Source organism: Marmota marmota, unplaced genomic scaffold (assembly GCF_001458135.2).
Source record: "Marmota marmota marmota unplaced genomic scaffold, marMar, whole genome shotgun sequence".
Lineage (NCBI taxonomy): Eukaryota > Metazoa > Chordata > Mammalia > Rodentia > Sciuridae > Marmota > Marmota marmota.
The window spans coordinates 10,893,969-10,915,836 of record NW_025999977.1 but is presented as its reverse complement, the minus strand read 5'-3'; the positions used below and the strand labels follow the sequence as shown (position 1 = coordinate 10,915,836).

The following is a 21,868-nucleotide window of genomic DNA, read 5'->3' as shown; positions in this document are numbered from 1 at the left end:
ATTTACCCTTTGAAGCCTTTTGGGAAGCAGCAAACCAGTCATTTCCCTAGTCAATACTACCCTGATACCCTGAAAAGAAGCAGCATGAATCAGAGCTGTGCTTTCTATAAGATTTTTAAACTGCTTACTTCTGCCAATTATACTCATTTTTTAATTCTATTGATGAGTTTTTGAATTTTCAAAGTGTATCAGTTACTTGCAAAATCAGTTTAACTTTCATTAATGTCTTAAGAAAATTTTTCAAAAAAAAGTCAATACCAAAAGTAATAAAAGTCTTTGTTTTGTTCCTGCAAATGAAAATTTAATTAAACAATAATGAAATCTAAGGATTTATTTTATTTGACCATCCCATTGCTGCTTTTACATGGAAAAACTTAAAAAAACTAGGAAACCTTAAAAAAAAAAGTGAGGGGTATGATTTGAAGTCTGCAATATGAGTTTTCCATATTACTTCAAATATTTTTTTCTAATTCCAAAACAATGTATGAGTATTATAAGAAATTTAAACCCTTACAGCTACATTTAACATAGAAAATAAAAGCATAATTGTATTCTTACAAACTATAGGTATTATCCTTTTTCCCCTGTGCATGCTCAAAAAGTGATTTCCATACCTTTATTTACAAGAATGTGATTATATTCTGCACACTGTTTTCTTTTATTCTTGTGGTGCTGGGGATAAACCTACAGCCATGCTCAACCAATGAGCCATACAGCTATACCTACCCCGTCCATTTTAAAAGCAAAATTTTTTTCCATGTAATTCAAGGAACTTTCCTATGTTGTTAGAAGTCTATACAAAACAGATGGACTATGGTTTTACTTAACTAAAATCCCACTGGAGAACATTTGGGTTGTTGCCAGTTTTCACCCACTACAAAGTGAAAACAACCAACAACCTCTGTATGTTTGTTTGACATTTTTAGGAGTAGGGTAGGATGGATTCCTGTATCTGGTGTTGCTGGGTTAAAGGCAAGAATATCCTAAACTTTAATTCATAATGCCAAATTTCATCCCCAAATTGCCGCATTCCATTATAAGATCTCTTATTTATCTGACAGTATGCAAACACTTTCCCATTAGTGTGTATATATTAATCCAACTTATGGCATTTTAAACCATGCAGCAGTTTGCATTTTTATGTATTAAAATTTTTCATTTTCTTGTTTTATTGTTTCTGGGTTTTATGTCCTGCTATTATGGCCTTTTAACTCTCAAGGTGTTATCAGCATGATCTCATGTTTTAAATATTCCAAAGATTTTTTTTCCCCCCGCAAGGAAATCTTTAATCCTCCTGGAGTTTATTTTGGTCCAATGAGTAAAGTATTAAAAGACTTGCATTCCCCACTCCCCACCCCTGCCCAGGAGCTATCCAAAGATCTCAATACCACCCATTTTCTACTAATTTGATATCTTTAGGATCTACCAAATCCTTAAGTTTTTTAGAGCTGTTTTCCACTGTTCTGCCTATCTCTATACCTGTACCACATGGTTTTACTTTTCTTTAAGAAAGGGGAGAAAATGTATTTGCAAAAAGGATAAACAAAAAAAATGAATAAAAGTGGTGGGAGACATGTCTTTGAGTGATACATGTACCTTTAAAACAAAACACTGTTTTAAATTATAATCTGTTATAGGAATTAAGCCATAAAATATTACTGTACCTTTAATAAGTATTTTAGAAATCAGCGGTGCCAGCGCTCTTTATTGTTACTCTTTTTCAGAAACTTTCTGGCTACTTATGCTATTTTCAAGTATCAGAAAGCACACATTGTGCTTTCCGATGGTTGTTAGCAGCTTTGCTCACTTCCCTAAATTCTCTCCTGACTTCTCTGTCTTTTCTAACCCCATCTTGGATTGTCTTCACTTGAAAAGTACAACATTCCCCCCCACCTTTTTTTTTTTTTTACTATTTAGTACCTACAGCTCTACAATTTTCTGCAATTCTAATATATAATTATTAATAATTCCCTTTTATACTCTAATAAATCTTAAAATTTGTTCAGTTACCAATATAAAAACCACCAGAAAGATTTTTCCTCAAAATTGAAAATCATTAGCAATCCAATTTCAGACAATCTCATCTATAGTCAAAATATTTTAATATTCTGGCCTTTGGACTATTTAATGTCAAGGTTTGAGCAAGTGAGGTTCAAATCAATTTAAACTCATCCTCTTTCCATCTCTCATTACTAAATATTATTTCTTGCATTTATGTTTATGGACTAAAAATAGGAATCATGTTACAAAGATAAAAGACGTAACCAAGGAAATTTTCATCCCACTCTATTTATTTATTTAGTGTACTAGGGATTGAACTCAGGGGCACTCCACCACTGAGCCACATCCCCAGCCCTATTTTGTATTTTATTTAGAGACAGGGTCTCACTGAGTTGCTTAGCACCTCACTTTTGCTGAGGCTGGCTTTGAACTCAGGAATCCTCCTGCCTCAGCTTCCCAAACCACTGGGATTATAGGTGTGTGCCACCACACCCAGCTATCCTGCTCAATTATAAAGGTTTTGGTTTATATCTAGTGCTTTGCCACCAGCCACATTTAGCACTTTAATTTGGTTATAATTTTAAAAAATTAAAATTTAGTCCCATAGTTATATATCAAGTTCTCAACACTCACATGTAACTAGTGGCTATCATGTTATAGACAGGAATGCAGTTAGAGAAAAATCCATCCTCATAGAAGTTCCCATAAAACAGCACTGCTATATACAGAGAACACTAAGGCAGCTTGCTTCACAGTTAAGAGTGATGTGAGATTTAAAATATCATGAACACAAAAGCTGACTCTCTCTATATATATTATAGGGAAGATGTACCTCTTTTCCCTCCCCCCTCTATTTTTAATTTCCCTAAAAGTGCATTTGTGTTGATGTGGAAGATAGCAAAGCTGTTCAAAGCTGGTTAAAGCTGTTTAAGTAGCTAGAATAGTTCCTAACAATTTTTGCTATAAATTATATGAACACAATCACCAGGAACTTTTTCAAAAGTGAGTTTCTTTCTTTGTTCCTGTCTTTACCTAGAACCAAAGCTTCACTCCTAGAACTAGATATTTTTTCATACTTAGTCATTACCATCGCTAGGTTTTAGTCTTTTATCAAGTGTTACAACACAGGTACATAATCCTAAAATAGCCAATCTGAGGGAATCCTTGCCCCTCACATCTTGGCATTTCAGACCCACATATATATCAAGTAGCTAATGATAAGATGTGGAAGAAACAATCCTTTGAATCTGAATATGGGCTCATCACTTACCAATAAAAGGTGGCTTTTTTTGAAGAGGAATTGTCCCTCAGAGCTGTTATTATTTTCTTCTTGGATAATGAAAATCTAAGACAGGATCACTTTGTGTGTTTTTGTGTGTGTTGCTAGGGATCGGACCCAGGGCCTTGTGCTTGCAAGGCAAGCACTCTACCAACTGAGCTATATACCCAGCCCAGGATCACATCTTCTGCCCTGCCTAAAATGAATCAAAATCTTTGCCATATGAAGTTGTGGTTGAGATGAAGCACAAGAGGTACCACTTCTAGGGTATGGTAACAGTCTATTTCTTGATCTAAGTGGTGGTTCCATGAATATTTTATTTCCCATCCTCTAAAATAAAACTATAGAACACTGGAGAGAACCCTGGGTCATCCCTAATAAAGTCAGGGGATAGAGCACGCAAAGCCCCAGAACTCTGTTGATCCTGAAGTAAGTGACATCTGAAGGAGGGCTATGTGTCGTCTTCAGTCTAACACTCTCCCAACTGAGATATTTTGATAGCCTCTGGGCTACATGTCTTCTAAAGACCTAGAGGAAAGTCACCCGAAGGAAACAGTATTCTTAACACTCTTGGGCACATCCTTGAAGAGACAATGTTACTATTAAAAAATTTGAAACGGTTTTTCTCTCCCTACATAATTCCTTGATGGTTTTGTTTGATATTTCTATTATTTCCCCTTTCAAATTTCTCTTCTTCTCACTCACCTATTTTATGAGACTTACCTCCTAATTACTCATATATGCACCTCTGCTTCACGCTGGCAGGCCCACAACAGCTTGTTTCTGCACTGCCAGCTCCAAGCACAGCTGGCACTATAGATCTCATCTTACCCTCAAGACCAGGGCTGGGGAAGTCCATCTCTAAGCCTGTCTCCCTAGGCAGAGCAGTTTTTTGTTGTTGTTGTTGTTTTGCTTTTGTTTTTAAGTTCTGCTGGGCAGATGATGGAGGACTTGGGCTTCTATATAGAAAAGTGATCAGCCCTATTCCACCCTCCTTATAGGCCAGCTGAAACTGTGGGTGAAACTATTCAATGGAAACCAGTAAGTTGGTGTTTTCTTAATAAAAATTAAAATGTTCCCAAAAATACTAATTAATATTTTTAAACATTCACTTTAAAAAAGAAAAAAAGAATTGTCTCATATTTTCTCTCCCCTTCCTGAATGGCTAGGGGCTTAAAATAATTCAGTGGAATTTACTGCTCATCTTTTATACTTACTCAGCTTAACTAATGTTTCAGTAAATTTTTCACAGTTGATTGCAACTCGGCATAATAGATGGATGAATTGATGATAAGAAAAGAAGTAGTCTAGCAGCATACGATCATAAACGTCATCTTTGCCCTGAAGGTTAAAGATGATAAAATGGTTGCACTTAAATTGTATAATAAATTAAAGAGCATTTTTGTGCAAATGTAATAAGTTTAACTAAAAATCTGATTAAATCTTTAAATTCTAAAGAACCTAATTTTAAGTTCCAAATTTCTAGTAATGTTAAGATCTTAGTCCTCATAAGTTTATTTTCAGTGTGCAAATGCTACTGATTAAAATTACCCGTTATTTCTATATACTTTAATAAAGTAAATTACTCTAAGATTTTAACATGTGACACTTTAGTTCTACAGACATATCATCAAGAAGAATGGATTAAATTAGATTTTTGAAAGAGATCTGAGTTACTTCTGTAAGGATAACAGTGTTAATTGTTTTTAATATTTTATCTTATGAGAATTTCTCAAGTATACTTAAGATCCAAAGAGGGTTGGCAAGACAGGATGTAAATGAAGTGTAAGTGAAGAAAGATAAAGGGGGAAAAGTGTTTAAAAAATACTAAAACTAAGATAAATTATCTCGTGTCAATGTACCTTGGCTCTATGATTTAGAATTGGCCTTATTTTAGAATAAGCTTTAGAAGGACAGGAACCGGGCTAAAATTAATGACAAATCTATCAATCAATGATATTATGCATAGGTGAAGAAGAATGTGATTTAAGGGCATTAAAAGAAGTCTTGATTATATGGCCAAAATTAAAAATAATAAGTACCTAACTTTTCAGATTTAGATGTATGACCCAGTTAAAATTTAGCCTAGTGACAAATACTAAGACTTACTATTAAGCTCTTTAGGGTAAGGGAACTTCTTATTTGTGCTTACTGTTAATTTTGCAAATATTCAACCAACATTTTGAGCATTTAAAGGAAAAAGTCCAAATGAGACTAATTTTCTTAGGAGCCATAACATGACCACTAAAGTCTAATGTACTCATAACTGCCAGGGGGAAAATTTCAAATTACTTTGAACTACAGAAACATGATTTTCCTGGCATCCCAACATACCTTACTGGTTTCCACCATTGTGGGCAAGAGGCACATATTGAGTTCAGGGCGCGGAGGCCGAATATTGCTTTTCCCTCCTATTAGCTTGATATTTTCTCGACAAGGGAAATAAGGTCCAAGAGACACTAAGATATTAAAAGTGTACAATAAGAATAAATGGAAAAAATAAATCTCCAAGCTTCAGTGTGCAGAATGATTAAATACCAACCATATTCAAGTACTGAGCTAGATGAATACGTACTTGGTATGTTACTATGATGGTAAGTACAATGGTTGTGTTGTAGAAATGGAACCAGAGTATGTAGAAAATCATGGGGACTCAAAAGCACAAGTTCCTTGAGGACATCTGAAAATTAAAACACAAGTATATGTATTAAAATACTGGAATTTTATCTTCCTGCTAATTTCAAACTCATAAATTCTGACGGAGTTGCAGGATTACAAATGGTTTTATCTCCTGACACTGGGAAAAATTCTGTCTGATGCTCAATCAAATCTGGATAAGGAGAATAAGAAACCACAAAATAGGGCCATTATTTAGAAAGTTTTTTTGTAATACTGGGGACTGAACCCAGGGCCTTATGCATGGTAGGCAAGTGCTCTACTACTCAGCTATATCCCTAGTCCTTTTAAAAATTTCTACTGTGAAACAGGGTCTTGCTCAATTATCTAGGCTGCCTTGGATCTTGCAATCCTCCCACTTCAGCCTACCCAGTAGCTGGGATTATAAGCATGTGCCACAAAGCCCAGTCTTAGAAACAAAAGTTTATAGCACTACATATTAGTATTTTATTTCAGCAAGAAAACCTTCATAGAGAAGTACTGTGAGAAATATTTAATGCACACTGATTATGTGTCTTTATAAAATCAACTACAACAGCTTAGGAAGGACCTAAAATTCAAAGTTCTTTGGATCTGAGGGGTAACTGATAATCCATAACTTTTATATTAAAGTTTTATATGAAGGGGACTTATTTTTACCCTCTAATCCTAGAAGAATCAAGTTCATGAAGACAGGCTACTGGCAGTTTCTGGTGATCAGGCACCATTACCAGAAACTATGGTGATAAGTAAAGGCACCAGAAAGGCTATGTGCCTTTCCTCTTTTACTGCAGAAGTATAGAAAGAGAAGGCCAGGAATTACATGAACATCACACATGAACCTGAGATATGTGATTCTATTGTAAACAAACAGTAATAGTTTCTAAAGATAATGATATTAAGAGGTTTCTAGGTTTTAAATTCAAAACAAGGGGATATCTTTTAATAACCACTAATTATTATTTTATAATAAATATATAATGCATAAAAAGGTGAAATACTCAGAACCTAAAAATAGTTACAGAGAGTTATCTTTAGGCAAAAGAATTCATAGTGAAATGACCATCCCAATCCTTTACAATGTCACTTCCACCTCATAAACTCGACATGATTTCACTTTGCTTACAAAGGATCAGAAGATCAGAGGAAGAGCTGTGAGAAACTTACATATAAACGAAGGTGAAAGAACCCAGATGTACTGAGTGATCTGTTCACTACCACATGGGGATAACAAACAGAACTTGATTTTTTTAGGACCTGTTAGCTAGTATGAGCTACACAAAAAAGTGTAAATGCCTTCCAAACAGAGACCTAACAACACATCTTATTAAAAAACTCAAAAACATTCTTCTACTAGGCTTTTACTTAAGTGTATTTTTTAGGTAACTTACCTATACAGGCATTTCTTAGTTCTGGAGGGCTATAGGAATTAAGAAGAGTTAACAGTTTATGGGCAAATTCAATTCGCTCCTGCCACTGGATTAATGCTTGTTTCACATCTGCAAATATAAAAGCATACATAAATATGCTTTTGAGAGACCACAATTCCTCACATTTTCCCCTATAATATTGATAGAATGATAACTCTAAGAGATCCAAATTAATTAAATAAAAACATCTTTGGTGAAAGCTAAGTGATCATTTTAATAAGATGGCTACTACTATTATTAAATCTGCTAGATTTCTAATAAATAGTACATAGTTCAGTGATGAATATGTCCCACTTTCTAGGAATATATAAAGTTCCATATTCAACTATGTTATAGGGACATGAGTTATGTTTTAGAGTAATTTCTCTTGAAACTAAAAATGATCTAATCTGAGCCATGGAAATTTCCAGCTGGAGAACTTTAAAAAATACAACTTGTTACTGTGATTAGAAATGTTTTCCAGTCTCCTGAACCTTGACACTTTATAATGTGCCCATCTATTTTTCAGGCATTCATAAAGAAAAAACCTGGGAGCATTCCAGCTTCACATCAGGATGTTAGTTCTTTAGGCCCCATCTTTTGTGCATAAACTAGAGGTTAAAGACAATTTCTCTGGGGCCTGCAATTTCAAAATCTTATCTTTCTTTAATAGTAGCAGTAACAAAAATAAGAAGTAGGAATGACCAAACCTTTTCTCTGAAGATATGGGCGTGTAGACTTCAAAACCGAAAGGAATATTGACAGAAGTTCTACTAAGTCTCCAGTCACATGGCAAGCTGTAGCTTCATGATACATCATGTGCAATGTGTTGAAAGACTACAAGTAATTTAAAAAGATTGAAAACTTAATTTCATTTTTACTTTATTGAGCCACAAGATGGTAGTGCTCATTCTCTCTGACAGATGTTTTCAGAATTAGACTGTATGCATGCACATGTGTGCAAAGCAAATATTCAAGAAAATCTCTTACAGTTAGCCCCTTTAACATATATGAATAGTCCTCACCTTCAGAGCTCAGATAGCTTACAATTTTGGACTAAAGCAATAATTTAATTTATATTTCTTAAACAAACAAAAAATCTAAGACTGCAAGCCACAGAAATTACAAAGCAGCCAGGCACAGTGGTGCACATCTATAATCCCAGTGATTCTGGAGGTTGAGGCAGAGGGACTGCCAAATTGAAGACCAGATTTAGCAACTTAGTGAGGGCCTGTCTTAAAATAAAAAATACAAAAGGCTAGGGATGTAGCTCAGTGGTAAAATGCCCGAGTTCAATCCCCAGTATTAAAGCAGCAGCAACAAGAGGAAGATTAGGGAGAATAGACAACTGATTTAACTAACTTCCCAAGGCCTCTGTTGAAAGACAATGTGAATGCCTATTAGCCACAGTTGTAGCAGGACTGAAAGGAGGTGAAAGAGCTCCAAAAGGTAGGAATTCAATTCCTTAAACTGTACTGTCAAGTCTTTTAATTCCTTTAATTATATTAGCTCAAATAAATCCATTTTTCCCCTACTTCATTTTATAATGAAGCATCATCTTCTAGTCCTCTTTAATGGTCAAAGTCTATATACTATTCACAATTCAAAGATCAAAATGCTGAGCTGAATATGGCAAACTATGTACAATATTTATCTTATAAACTGTAAAGTATGAACTGCTATATCTCTAGTGTCTAGCACAGTACTTGACACAAAGTAAACATTCAAACATCTGCTGAACAAATGAAATTATCCTTACTCCTCTTTACATTCCTTTTCTTTTAATTAAAACAGAAACACTTGGCATTCCTCAACCAGAGCCAATATTTCTTTGACTCTGTGTTTATGATGCCATTTATCTAACTGGCTCCCTAACTTACCTTTCCAAGTCCAAATTCTTCAAAGAGCAGTTTCAAACGTGCTTGTTTCCTATTCTGTAATACCTTTAACTGCAAAAACAATCTTACTTCTCAATTCTCATGGTACTCTTGGCATGTACTGTTTTCTTATTTCCATTATGAGAAAAGGTACGATGCACCTCTGGTGTCTTTAAAACCATCTCACTCTTTATTATAAAGAATCATGGAAAGAATGACATGATTTTTTCACTTGTAACAATCTTACTGGCTAATCTTAGTTTCTGAACTGCATTAAATAAGTGGGTTCTTGGGAAAGAGTATGTGACCTTTAATAATGATAATATAAATTTAATAATAATACGAAATTAGTTTGTATTCTTACAAATGAAATGAATACAATTAGTCTATTTCAAATGGTTGTTCTGATACAAAAGAGAAGAAAGGTATGGAATTAATACAGAAAAGAAACAGTACCCTAAAAATTGTAACCTGATTATTTTTGGAATATAAATCAGCAATTGCTAATCTAAATAACTGAAATCTTGTTACTTGTAACAATCTAAATAAACTGTATCCATAAAACAAGAAATCTTTGGTGAGAACATTAAAATAAGATAAATGCACAGTAAAATCCAATAAAAGATTTACCTCAGTCATCAGGATCAACCCTCGATTAAATACAACAAGAAGTCTGTCTTCATCAGATTCTAATAGTATTCTGAAGGCACTAGAAGAATACATAAGGTCCAGTTTGAGAATTCTGAATCAAAACAAACCACTTGGGTGATGAAAAAGAAGTAAAATTATCACTTAAGCTTTCTTCTTTCCTATCTCTAGAAAAGAGAATATTACATTTGTTTCTTAGTAATACAAGACAGGATGAGCATCCCAAACCTTAAAATCCAAATTACTCTGAAATCTCAAAGTTTTTGAGAATCATATTGACACTTAACAAATTATAGTTCTGTAACATTTTAGATTCCTAGATTAGGCATGCTTAACCAGAATGTCTATGCAAATAGTAAAAATAAATAAAAAATCACCCTGAAATTTGAAATACTTTTGCTCCTAAGAACTTTGGATAAGAGATACTCAAGCTGTAAAAGGAAATAACATTAAATAAGAAAGCATCCAAGTAACTTAGAGAAATGTGTATCAATCAATCAATTCTTAATTATCCACAATAGCAGAAGAAATGTATGATGAGAATATTTTTGAAGTTTCAGTATAAACAATGTTGATTTTGATAATGGGCTTATCTTTTAAATTGTTGAAAGTTTTGCATAATAAAAAAACACTTGTGGGGCTGGGGTTATTTATGGCTCAGCAGTAGAGCGCTACCTAGCATGTGTGAGGCACTCGGTTTGATCCTCAGCACCACATAAAAATAAATAAATAAAATAAAGGTATTGTGTCCAACTTAAAATATATTTAAAAAACCCACTTGTATTATCAAAGCACTCATCAGTTGGTTATTGGGAAGAAAGAGTTAAACTGGGGAGAACCAAACTAAACAGCCTATTTTGTTCTTGAATATAAGTTACATGAAAATTATAGCTGGGTGCAGTGGAGCACGCCTATAATCCCAGTGGCTCAGGAGGCTGAGGCAGGTGAATCTCAAGTTCAAACCCACCCTCAGCAACTTAGTGAGACCTCAAAAACTAAAAAGGAAAAAAAATAAAGAATAAAAAATAAAAAGGGCAGGGACATAGCTTCATGGTTAAGTACCCCTGAGTTCAATCTCTGGTACCAAAAGAAAAAAAAAAAATTATCAAAGTATCTGGATTACTCTTGCTTACAGACCATACTTCATTAGGTACCAGAAAATGCTGTTATAAAGAACGAGAAATCATGAGATTTTTTCACTTGTAACAATCTTACTGGCTAATCTTAGTTTCTGAACTGCATTAAATAAGTGGGTTCTTGGGAAAGAGTATGTGACCTTTAATAATGATAATATAAATTTAATAATAATACGAAATTAGTTTGTATTCTTACAAATGAAATGAATACAATTAGTCTATTTCAAATGGTTGTTCTGATACAAAAGAGAAGAAAGGTATGGAATTAATACAGAAAAGAAACAGTACCCTAAAAATTGTAACCTGATTATTTTTGGAATATAAATCAGCAATTGCTAATCTAAATAACTGAAATCTTGTTACTTGTAACAATCTAAATAAACTGTATCCATAAAACAAGAAATCTTTGGTGAGAACATTAAAATAAGATAAATGCACAGTAAAATCCAATAAAAGATTTACCTCAGTCATCAGGATCAACCCTCGATTAAATACAACAAGAAGTCTGTCTTCATCAGATTCTAATAGTATTCTGAAGGCACTAGAAGAATACATAAGGTCCAGTTTGAGAATTCTGAATCAAAACAAACCACTTGGGTGATGAAAAAGAAGTAAAATTATCACTTAAGCTTTCTTCTTTCCTATCTCTAGAAAAGAGAATATTACATTTGTTTCTTAGTAATACAAGACAGGATGAGCATCCCAAACCTTAAAATCCAAATTACTCTGAAATCTCAAAGTTTTTGAGAATCATATTGACACTTAACAAATTATAGTTCTGTAACATTTTAGATTCCTAGATTAGGCATGCTTAACCAGAATGTCTATGCAAATAGTAAAAATAAATAAAAAATCACCCTGAAATTTGAAATACTTTTGCTCCTAAGAACTTTGGATAAGAGATACTCAAGCTGTAAAAGGAAATAACATTAAATAAGAAAGCATCCAAGTAACNTTTTTTTTTTTTTTTTTTTTTTTTTTTTTAAATAAGCTTCAAGCTGGGAATGGCAGTGGTGCACACCTGAAATTCCAGCAGCTTGGAGGCTAAGACAAGAAGATCAAAGACAACCTCAGTAAAAGCAAGGTGCTGAGCAACTCAGTGAGACCCTATCTCTAAATAAAATACAAAAAAGGGCTGGGGATGTGGTTCAGTGGTTGAGTACCCCTGAGTTCAATCCTGGGTACCACCCCCCACCAAATAAAAAGAAAATAAGCTTTAAGTACTAAACCTTGAGAAAACAATGTATTCAAATTACTGCTAAAAATTTTTCCCTCTGGTGCTAGGGACTGAACCCAGGGCCTTCAGCATGTTAGGCAAGTGTTCTATGACAGCCATATTCCTACCCCAATGTCAAAATTTAAAAAAGATAATAATTTCTTACTGGGGATTGAACCTGGGGGCACTTTACCATTGAATCAAATCCCCAGTCCTTTTTATTTTGAGACAAGGTCTTGCCAAATTCCTGAATTTGTGATCCTTCTGCTTTCTGATTCTGAGGGAAGATAATCTGAAAAAAAATCTTATCTTGGGCGTGTCACTACAGTGATATTTTCTCAAAGTACCACAAAGGAAAAAGAAGTGCCTAAACTGAATAATGTGGTACATGCTTATGATCTCAGCTCATTGGGAGGCTGAAGGACTGAAAGTTCGAGGCCAACGTGGACAATATTAGCAAGTCCCTATCTTAAAATAAAATAAAATTAAAAAATAAAATGAAAAGGGCGGAGAATGTAACTCAGCGGTACAAATGCTTGCCTACCACATGCCATGTCCTGGATTCAATTTCTAGTACCACAAAACAAACAAACAAACAAAAACGTGTGCCTAATAAATGACACACCTTCAAGTGTTAGAGGTAATATATAGAAGCTTTGTTGTTATTTGAAGTATTTGATGAAATTAGCCTAGACGGGGCAGTGGCACATGCATGTATTCCCAGTGACTCAGGAGCTGAGGCAGAAGAATTGCAAGTTTGACATTAGTCTTAGCAACTTAGCAAGACCCTGTCTCAAAATAAAAAATAAGGGTTAGGGCTCAGCAGTAGAACGCTTGCCTAGCGTTTGAGAGGTCCTGGGTTCGATCATCAGCACCACATAAAAATAAATAAAAACAAAGGTATTGTGTCCAACTACAACTAATAAATAAATATTTAAAAACAATATAAAAGCATGGGAGATGTGGTTTAGTGATTAAGTCCCCCTAGGTTCAATACCCAGGGGGAAAAAAAAAAAAAAAAAGAAAGAAAGAAAAAGAAATTAGCCTAAATTTTATTTCTATGGATAATGGGAATTCAGTGTAATGTGTAGCTGTTCCTTAGTGTAATGTGTAGGCATTCAATAACTTCTATAGCTTTCAATTGATCATATAGAAATTTTGCCAACTCGTACCATAAGAAAGTCAGGTATAAAGAGATCTGAGCTAAACAGAATGAAACATTAACAATCAGACTCATACAAAGAAGGAGAGACCTGTTTTGAGAGACCTCTAGAACTGAACTACTCAAATATAAGTTAGGATAAATTGTCAGGAGGATTCAAGTTTTAAGTAGAAAATTATGAGGTTCCTTTTAGAGCTAAGACTCTGATTCTGAAAAACATACACACACAAGTAGAAACCAATTTCAAAGAGAAACTTTTTAAAAGAAGTTTTCTGATTCCGGGGGAAGGTAATCTAAAAACTTTCTGAAGTTACTAAATGTTTCACCAATAACCTGAAAGATTAAGTCAACTTCTAGTTATTAACAAGGTAAATTACTTCTCTGTCAAAAGTATAGTGCCCATTTCCTCTCTTGAAAAAACAAAGCAAACAACATCAAAAAGTCTTTTTTTTACCTTATTAAAGTAGTCCAGCAGGAGCGGCCGTCTAAGCAACGTAAGTAACAACTTATGGTTGTTTTTTTAAACTGTTTGATATCTTCTAATTCTTCTTCTCTCATGTCTGGCCTTTGAGCTATGAACAGCTGCATCAAGTTAAATAGTTCTTCCACTGCCTAAAAAAGGCAAATAAACAATCTGATAATCTTTTAACCCTATGACACATTACAATGTCTGCTTCTCATTTCTGAATGTTATGATCATTAGCTAACTCTTAAAATTACACAAATTGGATTACACTACTACTCAGAAACATTTATCATCATAAAATGAGTAATGAATTCTATTTTAAAAATTGAATATATTATGCACCAAAGAAATCAATAAATCTTACAGTTAATAGAGAGTAAATATTTAGTGTTAATACTGTTTAAAGCACTAGTTTTATAAATTTGAAGATGTATCCAGAGACAGGTTACCTCAGTCCCCTGTTCCCTTTTAATAAATGAGACATCACTGCTTTGTCATGAAGATTTTGAACAGTGAAATTACACTTGAATTAATACGGCTTCTGAACCCTCTGTGGCAACATTTGGAATGATCTTTCTAGAGTGATGGTTAGTTCAAGCTCTCAATGGATAAAATGCAGTGAATATTTCAGGAAAATCAATAGCTTATATCACTCTATTTATATGCATGTTGGGTAAGGGTTGCTCTTCTAATACTTACTTGTCAATGAACTGAAATCCTGCTTTATATTTTTCATGGCAAAGGTTAACTTAACACCATTTTAATAAAAAATATGAAATAGGTAAGTTCTATAATAAAAAGGTGATACATTTCACTCATGGCAAGGACAAGAGACAATGGGAGAGGATAGCATTCTAACTCATCTAGTGCTCAAAGGTACAGTTAACCCTGCATATCATATTTAGCAATTAAATGTTATTCACATGACCTGTGATAAAGACAAATCCACCGAAACATAAATCCTGTCATGGCTCCTTCAGAGTTAGACAGACTCTCATTCTTCTCCTTCTGCATTCTTAAACCCTTGACTTTCAACTTCTTAATATTAAATACATTGACATTCTTTCCTATATTGGAGGCACTCTAATTAGCTCAAGTAGAAATTAGTTTTTTTTTTCTGGGTGAAAGATTCTAAAACAATGCAGTATATCATCTATAAAGAACAGTTTACTGGGATTGTAGTTCAGTGGGCAGAACATGGTTGCCCAGCATGTGTGAGGTACTGGGTTTGATTCTCAGCACCACATAAAAATAAATAAAATAAAATAAAAGGTATTGTGTCCATCTACAAATTGAAAAAAAAAAAAAAAAAGTTTACCATAGAGACACACAACACCAAAAAGTAATATCTAGGAATAATAGTCTTACATGCAAGGGAGAATTTTAATATGAAACTTACAAATATTCTGTGAAGATTTAGACTGTATACACTTATATCCTGATGAATCTCTCTCTCTCTCTTTTTGTACTGAAGATTTAACCAAGGGGCATCTCTACCACTGAGCTATACCTCCATCCTTTAAAAATTTTTTAGTTTGAGACAGAGTCTTGCTAAGTTGCTGAGGCTGGCCTTGAGCTTGCTATCGTCCAGCCTCAGCTCCCAAGTCTCTGGGATTACCAGTGTATAACAACACACTTGGAATTATGGTTTGGATATGAGATACCTCCCAAAAGTTCCTGTTACAGGAGGGATATGAAATGATTGGATTGTGAAAGCTGTCAGTCCTTCCTTGTTTGAATGGAGTGATTAAGAGGTAACTGTAGGAAGATGGGGCGTGGCTGGAGGAGGTAGGTCACTGGGAGAGGGCCCTGGCCCTTTCCCCTCTGCCTTTCTGCTTTCTGACCCCTCCATGAGCTCAGCAGCTTTCCTCTGCTGGGTCCTTCTCTTATGGTATGCTGCCTGACCGTGGGATCAGAGCAATGGAGTTTGCTATCTATGGATTAAGACCCAAAACCAGGAGCTCCAAATAAACCTTTCTTCCTCTAATGTGTCAGGTGTATTGGTGACAGCAACAAAAAGGTAACAGAAAACACTCAGCTCTGAAGAATTTCTTAATCATTTCATTCATTTCAATGTAAGCTTGAGAAACAGCACTAGGGAATGCTACTAGCTTAATATGAGATTATGTAGCTCAGTTCAGTATTGCACACAGAGCCTGATTATAAGTATTGAATTTTTTTTTTAGTTGTAAATGGACAGAATTTGTTTATTTTTATGTGGTGCTGAGGTTCAAACCCAGTGCCTCACGCATGCTAGGCAAGCATTCTACTACTTACACCCAATCCCTGAGTATCAAATTTTTAAATAGCACTTACTTTCCTAAAACTGTGCCATAAAGCTGGGTTTTTCAGTAGGCACATATGAAAGATATATTTTCAAAAGTCTAAATTTAAAAAAGGTAAGTTCTGCCACAGATAAAAGTTTTAACTCAATTTAAGAAAGCATCCACATATTAATCAATTTCGTAAGAATAAAAAATTATATAAGTATATTCAAGAAGGCAAACATGTTAAGTCATTAAGAAAGAATTTTTAAAGTTAGACTGTATTTTGCCACTCCTCATTAGAAGGAGAAAGATACTGCTTATCAATTTGAGGCTATAGATACAAGAGTATCAATTTTACTCACTCCAGGGTATTGGCTGGCATGTGGTGTAAGATTCTTAAAGGCCCACTGGATGTTCTGGTGAGAAGCTAGTTGTCGTGTGAACGCCGGAGACTGCTCACAGCAGAGCCTCAGAATGCCATAGTAGGCAGGCAGCATCCCACGGTTAAAAAGCACCACATCCTGATCATCATGGTCAGCAAGGATGTAATTGAAGGCAATGTTCTTGGTTACCACTGGGTTCTGAACAATAAGGCGGATATTCTCTGGACAGTCAGCACACACATTGTACCAAAATGAAAGCAAAGCCTGTTTATTGTGATTTGTAGCTATTGCTGGCTCAGAAAGTTTAGGCTGGAAAAGGTTCCACAAATCCATGAAATATGTGGAAAACATCAGCTTCTCAGTTTTGGAAATTAAACAGTAAGTCATAAAGCTAAAATAGGGCACTAGCTTTGTAGTGCCATGAACAGCAGCATCAACATAAAGTTTGGCTCTTGAGAGCAAACCAAGGAGCACGTTGTAGACCTGATGCAGGACTACTGTTGTGTCTGGACTGAGTGGAAGGTCACGGGTTGGGATGTGCAAAGACCTTGTTGACCGGAACATCTGGCGGAATGAATTGCTTGGTATAAGGGACACCAGAAGATAAGCTGCAGCTATAAAATGTAAAACAAAACTGTCAGATCCTTATAAGATATAAAATAGACTGAAGAGCAGTCATTAAACACAAAGCCACTCTGCCCTTTAAAAATGAAAATAAAAATAGAGGGACATCTCTTAATATCTTTCTGCTTTACACTTGGCCCCACAGAAAGATTTCCCAAGGGGGACAGAAATAGATACCTTCCATTCTGCCACTGAGTATTTTAACTGGCAACAACAATCAACATTAAGAGAACACTTTTCAAACCTCTTTGTTTATTAGCTTTACCATGATGCAGAATTTTCCCGCTTACTTTATCATGTATTTCTTCTGAGAGAATAGTATGATTTAAATAAAGAGAACATAGCTTTGAGAGCAAGAAGACCCACTAAAAAGTTCCTGAATGCTCAAACCATTTAATGTTTTATGGTCTTGGTATTCTTGTTATTTAAAAAATAATGGCATTTTGTAATAATTCACTGATAATGGTATAAAATTTGTAATAAAGATTGCAGTCTATATAAAAGTCTTTTGTAACAAATAAAATGGTATGAGCTAAATACAGGACATTAATTTTGGAAAATAAGTTTTCTAAGGCTAACCTCATATCCAAAGAATTCCTCCTTCAACATACCTGAAAACTGTCATTAAGCCCATTTTATAATTCTGAGAGATTAATGACTTATTAGCTGAGTCCACCTATAAAAGCAGTTCTATGAGCAAGGCTTTGAGTTAGATACTTTATAAATATTATAAATATCTCATATAATCCTCACAATCATCGTGGAGGTAGATGATGTTACAGTGGAAAATATGAATCTTTGCTGAGAGCAAAGACCAAGTTCACACAGAGAAAGAGGTGAAGACTAGAAGACTAGCCTTAAGAAACAATAATGAAGACAATAACAGTAACAATCAATAACAAAAATTGCTGACATTTCGAGGAAATATGCTATGTGACATCATAGCTTTATGTGATAGCTACTGTTTTTACTATCTCCACTTTCAACATGGCTTAAAACCATAACCCTACCTTAGATTACACAGCTAGTGGAAAAGTAGGATTTAAACCTAGGCTCAGGGCTAATGTTCCTAACATTTGCTACAGAGCCTTCTTAAGACTCAAATGCATGAGGGTACACTCTTTTCAATATGCTAATTTTTTTACCATTTTATGTATAATTTGATAAGTATATCTTCAAAGCAAATAAAATTAGCATTTCTAAAATTAAATGTAGTTTCTAGGCTAGGTGGCATACACCTGTGATCTCAGCTACTTGGGAGGCTGAGGCAAGAGGATCCCAAGTTCAAGGCCAGCCTAGGCAACAGAAAGAAACCCTGTCACAAAGTAAAAAAGGGCTGGTGATGTAGTTCAGTGGTAGAGTGTGCCTGAGTTCACTCCTCAGTGTTGCATAAAGAAAGATTAATAGTAGTCTATTTCACAAACTTATATCAAATTAAATTTTGTGTATAATACTTCATTTTCTACACTTTTTTGGCCAGTAGGTTCTTCTGATTAGTCTAATTCTTTAAGGTAGAGTTTAGTATGTATTGAATGTAAAAATTTGGCTTGTAGTATCATCCTGATTAATTTTTGCATAAATCTACAATTAAGAGAAGTAGTTTGTGGTTTTCAGAAGGCAGTTTAAGTTTGATACTTCACCCTAATATTTTATCAAGAAAATTTTTCATAATGGCCCACAATTCAATCCCCAAGAGTAGAGGGGAGAATTTGAACACACCTAAAAGGGTGGGGGGAAAAAACTCAACTGAAGACCCATGAACCTACCACCTACATTCTAAAATTTTGCTTTGCTTTGTCATATTATTTAACTATTCCTTCATTTCTTTTCTTTTTTATATTTTTAGCTACAGATGGACACAATACTTTTATTTCTCTTATTTTTATGTGGTGCTGAGGATCAAACCCAGTGCATCCCTTGTGCTAGGCAAGCGCTCTACCACTGAGCTATAGCTCCAGCCCATCCCTTCATTTCTATAAAAGCTATTTGCTTTTAAATGAAAATCAAATTCTGCTAGGGAGAAAACACAACTTTTAACTTGTAGTTTACTGTTCAGAACAATTAGGAAGGTTAATTCTGAAGAGCAGGCCAGCTGGCTAAAGACTGTCTTGCTATAACCTAAGAGTCTCTAATTCTAGTCTTATAGTATAGAACTATTAGATCAAATTTTCTATAGTTACGTGGCAACTCTTCAGCTACTGTCTATTTTTCTTCTTTGAACTCAGGGGCACTCGACCACTGATCCACATCCCCAGCCCTATTTTGTATTTTATTTAGAGACAGGGTCTCACTGAGTTGTTCAGAGCCTCGCTTTTGCTGAGGCTGGCTTTGAACTCATTTCTTCCTGCATTAGCCTCCTGAGCCACTGGGATTATAGGCATGCACCACTGCACCCAGCTTGGATGCCCTTTTCAAGTTACATATATTAAAAAAAAAAACAAAAAAAAAAAACAAAAAAACTTTTATATTACCACACAGTCGTTACTATTGTAATTCAGAAATGGTGCACAGCAATTTGTTTCTCACTGAGCAAGTATTTTTTGTTGTTGTTGTTGTTCTTTTATTGCTAGGCTTTTTTTTTTTTTTTTGGGTACTGGGGATTGAACCCAGGGTGCTTTACCAACTGAGTCACATCTCCAGTCCTTTCTACTTATTTATTTTTATTTTTAAAATTTTTTTAGTTGTTGATAGACCTTTATTTACTCATACAAGGTGCTGAGAATCGAATCCAGTGACTCACACATGCCAGGCAAGTGCGCTACCGCTGAGCCACAGCTCCAGCCCCTCTATCTTTTTATTTTGAGAAAGGGACTTACTAAGCTGCAAAGGGCCTTCACTTCCTAAGTAGTTGGGACTACAGGCATGTACCACCACAGGAGGCTCTATTTTTTTTGGCAATCAAGAATTTAACTCAGGGGTGCTTTACCAACGAACTCTACCAACTGAGATATGTCCCCAACCCTTTTTATTTTTTGAGACAAGCTCTCGCTAAATTGTTGAGGCTGGCTTTGAAGAACTTGCAATCCTCCTGCCCCAGCCTTACAATTCGCTGGGATTACAGTTGTGTGCCACTGCACTCAGCCACACCAGGCTCTTAACTGAGAAGTTTTTAATTTTTCACAATCATGAATATTGCTGGAAATCCATATTTTGAACATCTTACTTACACTAGAATGCCTGAAATGGAGTTAAAAAGGGAATAACGTTTTTAGAAATCATGGTATATATACCTAAATTGCTTTTTGCAGGGGTAACAACATTACAATATCACTGCAATATACAAAACTTCCATTTCCTTAGTACTGTCATGAATATTAATTTGAAAGCCAGTTAAATTCTTTTAGTTCAGCATACTTATTTTATATGTTTTATGATCAATGGTCAGAAAACAAATGCCAACCAGCAGTCATGCTAGGTATCACAACTAAACTGTCAGAAAAAACATGAGCAGAGCAATCCATGTGTATTCCTCCCTACAAGGTGTTTCCCTCAAATAAAACCTTTTATTTTAGAATAGGTAGAAGAGAATTCCCACACCTCTCACCCAGTTTCCTCTACTGTTAACATCAATTATTATTATGCTATATTTGTTGGGACTGAGTAACCAAGTCTGGCACCTTACTATGTACATTTTACTAGTTTTACCTAATAGTCTTTTGTTTGTTCCCGGATCTCATTTAGGATAGATTACCTTTTTTTTTTGGTGGTGCTGGGGATTGAACCCAGGGCCTTACGCAGGCGAGGCAAGCACTCTACCAACTGAGGTATGTCCCCAGTTCTAGTATATATTAATCACCATTTAACGTCTTCCTGGCTGTGACAATTTCTCAGACATCCTTATTTTTAATAATGTTGCTAGTTTTTAGTAGTACTTACTGGTCAGATTATAAAATGTTCCTTAAACTCAGTTTAATGTGCACCCATGGTTTGACTCAGAATAAAAACTTGAGGAAGATCACAGAAAATAAAGCATTACATAATGTATCAAAGGTATGCACTATCAACTTAGTAATGAATCCAGTGATGTTAATCTTAATAACCTGTTTTGACTATCAACTTTCTTCATTGTAGCAGTTATTTCCCACATCTCTACACGCTTTATTCTTAAGTCACTAAGCTCATACTCAGGGCATGAGGAGTTTCTGGGATGTATATATCAATTTTCTGGAATTCTATATGGATTTGTTCTTTCTTTCTTTCTTTGACCATGTATTTATATCAGTATGAACTCAAGGATATTTATTTTGTACTTTAGGTTATAACAGTGTTTTGTTATTTCCTCTTTTACTTAAGTTGTTCCTGTTTTAGCTATTAGAAGCTCTGTGCCCTTTTGGTAACCCCCTTGTCTATCTTTTATTGGGAAACAGTGTTTAAAATCTGACTTCTGGGTGCTTGATGTGCGTGCTTGCTGTTAACTGAGTTTCACTGATTTGAGGCCCTTTCAGTAGACAGCTAGGAAATAGGGTTTTAATAAGTAAAAATTTCAAATATGACCTACTTTGATTTTCATGTCTTTAAATTCAAGTGAATACATTCTATATTTGTAAGCAATTTCCTACTGTAAATTTTTTTTTTCATGTATCTGTCTTCCAAGATCTTTATTTTCTATTTACTTTATGCACAATAAAGGTGTTTATCATTTAACTCTCATAATTCCAGTCAGTATTTTCTGACTTTATTAATACCTTACTCTTAGCTTCCTGGAAAGTCACTTTTAAGACAGGATTTTCTGATCTTTTACTTCC

The 21,868-nt window shown here is 34.7% G+C and overlaps 1 protein-coding gene across 6 annotated transcripts in view; it reads right to left on the bottom strand.

Moving 5' to 3' along the window:
- The window catches only part of Usp34 (ubiquitin specific peptidase 34), a 221,689-nt gene that overhangs the window by 9,370 nt on the left and 190,451 nt on the right, over nt 1-21,868 (bottom strand). For 3 of the 6 annotated variants that reach the window (XM_048804260.1, XM_048804261.1, XM_048804264.1), the window contains 8 exons: nt 16,479-17,113; nt 13,838-13,995; nt 9,852-9,930; nt 8,055-8,181; nt 7,327-7,434; nt 5,856-5,960; nt 5,615-5,739; nt 4,498-4,621 (listed from right to left, as the gene is read on the bottom strand). In XM_048804260.1, the coding sequence (XP_048660217.1) occupies nt 4,498-4,621; nt 5,615-5,739; nt 5,856-5,960; nt 7,327-7,434; nt 8,055-8,181; nt 9,852-9,930; nt 13,838-13,995; nt 16,479-17,113 (1,461 nt within the window). Of the gene's footprint in view, nt 1-4,497; nt 4,622-5,614; nt 5,740-5,855; nt 5,961-7,326; nt 7,435-8,054; nt 8,182-9,851; nt 9,931-11,467; nt 11,653-13,837; nt 13,996-16,478; nt 17,114-21,868 lie in introns of those variants that run through there. The other 3 variants (XM_015479634.2, XM_048804263.1, XM_048804265.1) reach the window with 3 other exon arrangements.